This window comes from Gasterosteus aculeatus, chromosome 4, assembly GCF_964276395.1.
Source record: "Gasterosteus aculeatus chromosome 4, fGasAcu3.hap1.1, whole genome shotgun sequence".
Lineage (NCBI taxonomy): Eukaryota > Metazoa > Chordata > Actinopteri > Perciformes > Gasterosteidae > Gasterosteus > Gasterosteus aculeatus.
The window spans coordinates 23,429,886-23,437,556 of record NC_135691.1 but is presented as its reverse complement, the minus strand read 5'-3'; the positions used below and the strand labels follow the sequence as shown (position 1 = coordinate 23,437,556).

At 48.6% G+C, this 7,671-nt stretch overlaps 1 protein-coding gene across 1 annotated transcript; it reads left to right on the top strand.

Moving 5' to 3' along the window:
* Window positions 1-965: 965 nt before the first annotated feature.
* Window positions 966-7,236, top strand: LOC120824875 (uncharacterized). The gene is made up of 2 exons (XM_040186004.2): window positions 966-5,075; window positions 6,667-7,236. Exons 1-2 carry the CDS (start codon window positions 1,743-1,745, stop codon window positions 6,739-6,741), a joined length of 3,408 nt encoding a protein of 1,135 aa, XP_040041938.2. The 5' UTR covers window positions 966-1,742; the 3' UTR covers window positions 6,742-7,236.
* The last annotated feature ends 435 nt before the right edge of the window (window positions 7,237-7,671 follow it).

The window sequence follows — 7,671 nt, the reverse complement described above, 5'->3', positions numbered from 1 at the left end:
CCTTGCAAAGATTCAGGCTGTTGGTTTCAGCCTGAATCTTTGCATTTCCCCTCCCTGCTTTCAATAAAGTTCTTTGATTTTGGAATCCTCCATGTCCCTGGAATTCCCTGTGAGAAGTTTCTTTCTCCATGCCTCAGATTTGTATTCCTTTTTAACCCAATCAAAAGTTAGTTTTTCTTTCTTCTTTACAATGTTTTAATATGTATTTCAAGTGTATTTCAGTGTTCATGCAGGGCAATGCTCTTGAGTGTTTTGATGCCAATAAGAAACAAGTATTTGGGAACAAAATGCCAGGATATTACACACATACACATTATGTCAAATAATAAAAAATCCCTGTGAAGAAAACAGCGGCTTGCAAACGCTGGAAGTGAATGTTTGTGGATGTTTAGGGATGGGAAGGGACAACTGCAGGTAAATGGGATGAATTGTTATGGCGGCACTAATCACTGAGGTGATCTGAAACCGGACTCATTCATTTCAATTGCTTTTTGACATTTAGAGAAGGCTGCTGCGGTGCCCAAACTCTATGGCCAGTAATTATTCAATTACGCAAGCTAATCATGTTGTCTTTTATATGTTGATTTATTGGGTAATTTTTCTGCCTCGAAAAAGCCACTTGACCCTTGCTATTGAATGTTCACTTGTTGTTTTGTTCACTGGGTACTTAACGAGTCCACAACAAAAGTTTTTGATTGCAGCGGTTTTTTTGAAGTGTTTTACATATAACGATGAGGGCCGTGGTGTACTCTAGCTCAGTGGTCCCCAACCACCGGGCCGCGGACCGCTACCGGTCTGTGGGCCGTTTTGTACCGGGCCGCACCACAGAAAGAACTGAAACTGAAAAATGTTTCATTTTGAAAATTGACCGGTGTTACGTTCCCCGTGCACTGCAGGAGTGTTGTTTATTGTTTGATTACACTTTGATTGGTTTCCTGTGAATTGCCCCTCCTCTAGGTCGCTGTGACTGGCGGATCGGTCGTCAGTGGGACGGAGGACGAGGGCCAATCAGGAGACGGAGCCGCTGCTTAAGAGGGACGGCGGGCTCATTCTCTGGAACCCCTCTCAGTATTGCTGACGCTCAGGGCCGCCGATTGTGGGCTGCTCTCCGGCACCCAGATTGTTGTGCATTTCAGACTGTTTTGGATAAGTGTTTTCGTGTCATCAGCGGCATCAGCTGCAAAACCGCGCCGGGGGGAAGAACGGTAGGTTAGTATATTGCGATATACATCCTGCCCGTAGTTGTCCTGTGTATAGACACCCTAGGGTAGAGGTGAGCGCCACCCCCTGTATTTTTGTTATTAGATAGGAGGTGTAGGCGCCGAGTGCGCGAAGACTCCGTTTTTCTTTCGACCTTTTTCTTTGGATAGGGGTAGGTCGAGGTAGGGGTGTTTTGGTTATACTTGGTTCTCTCAGTTGGCGCCGCCTACGTTCTTTCCCCAATGTATTCAGGTAGGGGTGCTTATCCCCCTCTTTTCGACTGGGTCCGGGGAGAACAATAAAACCCCAGTTTTTTTTCTTTTACAACGTGCCTGCCTTGTCTCCTTTCATTTACCTCTCCCCCGTGATACATCGACAAATTTTAGTGTTACGGCTGTCCCTAGACCGCCAGTGATCGTAACATTAAATGGGGGCTCGTCCGGGATACTAAAAATATTCATATTTTCCCGGAAGGTTGATTATTGCGAGTGTGGTTGGTGGATTGATGGGATGTTCAGGGTTTTGTTTTGAAGGGTTAGCGGATGGCTGATTTTGATCTAGACGCTTTCGTGGGTTCACCCACCGTGGAAGTGCTGAATAAAAGTAGAAAGGAGGACCTGGCGGATATTGCGGCACATTATAAAATTGCTGTCTCGAAGCAGTGGCGCAAGTTGGAGATTAGGTCTACGGTAGCTCGGGGTTTGGAGGAACTAGGTGTCCTGAAGCTGTCTTCAGATGGCGGTGAAATCCCTTCGGAGGCTGATGGTCGCTCTGGTGAGGAGGAGCGCGGCGAAACTGCTGAGGTGGAGACCTCGGAGGCCAAGGTTGCTTTTTCGCCCTCCGATCCTTTCTCTCCGGGCTCAGTTGGGTCGGAAGGAGGTGGCGCGCGTCTAAAGGTCCGCTTAGCGCGAATGCAGGTAGAGGCACGCGAACGGGCAGAAAGCCGTCGGCTTGAGGCAGATATGAAGTTCCGACTTGAAATCCGTCGACTTGAAATCGAGGCGGAAACGCAGATTAAGCTGCAGGCATTGGAAATAAGGGCAGCGGACAGAACACCGGTTCCGGGTACACAACCGTCGCAGTCTGCCGATGCTGGCTCGGCGGGGACCACCTTTGAGGTCAGTAGGCACATCTCTCTCGTACCACAGTTCCGAGAAACAGAAGTGGACTCGTACTTCAACGTATTTGAGCGGATTGCATCTACACTTCAGTGGCCTAAAGAGGTCTGGTCGTTGTTGCTGCAGTGCAAGCTGACTGGTAAAGCTCAAGACGTTTGTGCTACGTTGTCCTTAGAGGATAGCGTGAATTATGAAGCGGTGAAAGCTGCCATATTGCGCGCTTATGAGCTGGTACCCGAGGCTTACAGACAACGGTTTAGGAGTCATAAAAAAAATCCCGGTCAGTCATTTGTTGAGTTCGCGAGGGAGAAAAGCGTTTTGTTTGATAAGTGGTGCACTTCCAGTAAGGTGAATGATCTTAAGGACATGCGAGAATTAATTCTTTTAGAGGAATTTAAGAATTGCGTACCTGAGCGTGTGGTTGTTTACATGAACGAACAGAAGGTGACGTCGGTATCCCAGGCTTCTGTCCTTGCAGATGAATTTACATTGACGCATAAGAATGTTTTTGTCCCTACACGTTCTGAGCGGGTTACGTCGTTTCAGGCAAGTTCAAGTAATTCACCGTATCCGAAAACGGCTGCGTTAAAGTCGAAAGAGGATCGTGAATGTTATTATTGTCACAAACCCGGTCATTTAATTGCAGAGTGTTTTGGGTTAAAACGAAAACAATCGAATTCTGTGCCTAAGAGTGCGGGGTTCGTTAAGCTAGTGGCTCCTGTTGATACCGATCGCAGTGATCAACCTGATTCCAGTTATGCCCCTTTTCTGTTGGAGGGGGCAGTTTCTGTTACAGGAAATTCGGCGGAGCAGATACGTGTGAAAATGCTCCGGGATACTGGGGCCATGCAATCGTTTATTTGTGCCGATGTATTGCCGTTCTCGGAGCAGACCTTTTGTGGTAGTCATGTCCTAGTGCAGGGCATAGAAATGGGTCTGGTTCAAGTCCCGTTGCACCAGATTCACCTCGAGTCGAAACTATGTACGGGTCTTGTGAAGGTCGCGGTGCGGGAGAGTCTGCCGGTGAGCGGGGTGCAGCTCATTCTTGGCAATGATTTAGCCGGCGGGAAAGTTATGCCTTTACTCGAGGTATTTAATAACCCGGTGGTATCGGATCAGCCTGATGAGCTGGCGAAGTCCTTTCCGGAAACTTTTCCGGTCTGTGTGGTCACGCGCGCTCAGTCCCGTAAGACGGAGGCTGAAGATTTAGCTACGTCTTTTATTTCACCTATTTTTCTCAGCGACATGTTACCTGATGCGAGTGATAAGGCTGTTGAAAAGGTGCCTGGATCAGACACTTCGGGTGTAAAGCTGAGTGTGACTCGGGAGAGGGTTATTGCTGCTCAGCATGAGGATAGGAGTCTGCAAAAGTGCATTGCTGCTGCGGTCTCCGCGGAGAAAGCACGGGAGAGGAAAACTGCTTACTTTATGGAGAATGGTTTACTAATGCGTAAGTGGTGCTCGGATGTGGCTGATGGGGCTGAATGGACCAGTGTGTATCAGATAGTGATTCCGTCCTGTTACAGACAGCAAGTTCTCTCTTTGGCTCATGACCACGACCTATCGGGACACTTGGGAATTAAGAAAACTTACTACAGAGTTTTAAGACACTTCTTTTGGCCTCGGTTAAAGACTGATGTTACCCGATTTTGTCGTACCTGCCGCGTCTGCCAAATCACTGGCAAACCGAACCAGGTCATCCCGTGTGCCCCACTCGTTCCTATTCCAGCGGTAGGAGAACCGTTCGAACACGTCATTGTGGACTGCGTGGGGCCTTTGCCTAAATCTAAGGCTGGTAATCAGTTTCTGTTGACTATAATGTGTACTGCAACCAGATTTCCTGAGGCAATTCCTTTGAGAAAGATAACAGCACCTGTTGTAACTAGAGCACTGGTGAAATTCTTCTCTACGTTTGGATTACCAAAAGTTGTGCAATCAGATCAAGGCACTAATTTTCTTTCGAAAATTTTTACTCAAGTGTTGTCCAGCTTAAATATATCCCATAGGATCGCGAGCGCCTATCACGCGGAAAGCCAAGGGGCGCTAGAACGTTTTCATCAAACCTTGAAGTCAATGCTCAGAAAGTACTGCATGGAAACCAGTAAGGAGTGGGATGAGGGTGTGCCCTTGCTCCTCTTCGCGATCAGGGAGACAGTTCAAGAAAGTCTTGGATTTAGTCCTGCTGAGTTGGTGTTTGGACACTCTGTCAGAGGACCTTTGAAAATGCTTAAAGAGGACTTGATGTCTTCTGGGGCTAGTCCATCACTGAATGTGTTGGACTATGTGAGCAAGTTCCGTGAACGGTTACATAAAGCTTGCTCGGTGGCGAAGGAGTCACTTGAAGTTGCGCAAAGGAAAATGAAACGTCTTTTTGACCGCAAATCTGTACAGCGTTCCTTTAACGAGGGCGATCAGGTGTTGGTGTTGCTGCCTATGGTAGGGTCGGCGTTATCAGCCCGGTTTTCTGGTCCGTACGAGGTGGTACGGAAACTTAGCAATACAGATTACGTAATCGGGACACCCGATAGAAAACGAAAGACTCGTGTCTGTCATGTGAATATGTTGAAGACTTTTTATTGCAGAGAGGGTATCCAGTCCGATGTTTCGCCGACAGAGGAAACTGCTGTTCACCTGTCCTCCCCCGCTCCTGCCTCCGTGGCATGCGCTGCGGTGGAAATCTCTAACCCGGATGATGATGATGATGGAGTAATTGTTCGCCACACTTACCAGCAATGTGCTCGCCTCAAGAACTCTGAGGTACTGTCTGATCTGTCATCGTGTATATCTCACTTATCTGAAAAGCAAGGAAATGATGTTGTGCAACTAATTAATGACTTTCCTGCTTTACTGAATGATGTACCTTCTCGCACCACAGTATTAGAGCATGATATTAACGTGGGGGATGCTGTTCCGGTCAAGCAACATGCGTACCGCATGAACTCCGTGAAGAGAGAGCGTATGCGGGGAGAGGTTGAGTATTTGGTGGAGCATGGATTGGCTCAAGCCAGCTGCAGCCCCTGGAGCTCTCCATGCCTCCTGATACCGAAGAGTGACGGCACTGATCGGTTTTGTACGGACTATCGTAAGGTTAATGCGCTCACGGTACCGGATTGTTTTCCATTGCCGCGGATGGAGGACTGCATTGACAACATCGGCTCGGCCCGTTATGTCAGTAAATTGGATCTACTAAAAGGGTACTGGCAGGTGCCGCTTACGTCTCGCGCTTCTGACATCTCCGCTTTCGTGACACCGGATAGTTTCCTGCAATATTCTGTGATGGCGTTCGGCATGCGTAACGCACCGGCTACTTTCCAGCGACTCGTTAATCGTGTGTTGTCGGGGGTGCCTAAGTGTAACGCGTATCTGGATGATCTAGTAGTGTACTCGTCCGACTGGCCCGAACACATTGCTTTACTAAGAACGGTTTTCGAGCGATTACAAGAAGGTTCGTTGACCTTAAACTTGGCCAAATGTGAATTCGGTCAGGCTACAATCACGTACCTTGGAAAGGAGGTGGGTCACGGGCAAGTGCGGCCGATCGAAGCAAAAGTCACTGCGATATCTGAATTTCCTGCTCCCGCCACCCGTCGAGAACTTCGTCGTTTTCTAGGGATGGCTGGCTATTACCGCAGCTTCTGTAAAAACTTTTCGACGATTGCCCAGCCGTTGACGTCGCTCCTCAGTCCGTCGCTCCTCAGTCCGTCGCGGACGTTTTTGTGGTCCACGGAATGTGAGCATGCGTTTAACGCGATCAAAGATCTTCTGTGTAACGCACCTGTTTTGGCCGCTCCAGATTTTGATTCTGCTTTTAAACTCGATGTGGACGCGAGTTACGTGGGTGCGGGAGCTGTGCTAATTCAGGGCGGTAAAGATGGTATTGACCATCCCGTCTGCTATTTCTCGCGCAAGTTTAATAAGCACCAGTTAAACTACTCGACGATCGAGAAGGAGGCATTAGCCTTGCTGATGGCCCTTCAGCATTTTGACGTGTATGTGGGATCGAGTATTAGTCCCGTTACCGTGTTTACTGATCACAATCCGTTAGTTTTCTTATCTCGTATGTATAATCAGAATCAGCGTTTGATGCGCTGGGCGCTGATTGTACAGGGATACAATTTGATAATCAAACATAAAAGAGGCGTAGAAAACGTGATCGCCGATGCCTTGTCTAGAGTTGCCTCTGGCGGCGTGTGAGTACGATCGTTTGAACAACTATATGCTGAGTAGTTTTTTTTACATATAGTTGGTTCTTAAGGGGGGAGGTGTTACGTTCCCCGTGCACTGCAGGAGTGTTGTTTATTGTTTGATTACACTTTGATTGGTTTCCTGTGAATTGCCCCTCCTCTAGGTCGCTGTGACTGGCGGATCGGTCGTCAGTGGGACGGAGGACGAGGGCCAATCAGGAGACGGAGCCGCTGCTTAAGAGGGACGGCGGGCTCATTCTCTGGAACCCCTCTCAGTATTGCTGACGCTCAGGGCCGCCGATTGTGGGCTGCTCTCCGGCACCCAGATTGTTGTGCATTTCAGACTGTTTTGGATAAGTGTTTTCGTGTCATCAGCGGCATCAGCTGCAAAACCGCGCCGGGGGGAAGAACGGTAGGTTAGTATATCGCGATATACATCCTGCCCGTAGTTGTCCTGTGTATAGACACCCTAGGGTAGAGGTGAGCGCCACCCCCTGTATTTTTGTTATTAGATAGGAGGTGTAGGCGCCGAGTGCGCGAAGACTCCGTTTTTCTTTCGACCTTTTTCTTTGGATAGGGGTAGGTCGAGGTAGGGGTGTTTTGGTTATACTTGGTTCTCTCAGTTGGCGCCGCCTACGTTCTTTCCCCAATGTATTCAGGTAGGGGTGCTTATCCCCCTCTTTTCGACTGGGTCCGGGGAGAACAATAAAACCCCAGTTTTTTTTCTTTTACAACGTGCCTGCCTTGTCTCCTTTCATTTACCTCTCCCCCGTGATACATCGACAAATTTTAGTGTTACGGCTGTCCCTAGACCGCCAGTGATCGTAACAACCGGATTTTCTCCTAATTATATGCGCTCGTCCCTCTGACAGATTCCCCATGCGTCACCAGGCGTTTTTCTTCACGTTTACAATTGTCCTCTTACCGTGCACGGCACTTTCCCCCACCAGCGAACACAGAACGCGCGACTACACTACTACCCCCCCCCCCGTCGGTCCCCTCACGTTTTTCCGCCAAACCTTCTCAACCGGTCCGCGAAATATTGTCTGACATGAAAAATGGTCCGTGAGGTAAAAAAGGTTGGGGACCAGTGCTCTAGCTGTCCAGTCATTGTTTGGTCATTTAAGAAGCCCCATTGATGTCCAGAAGACCCTGCAATACATTGGTTC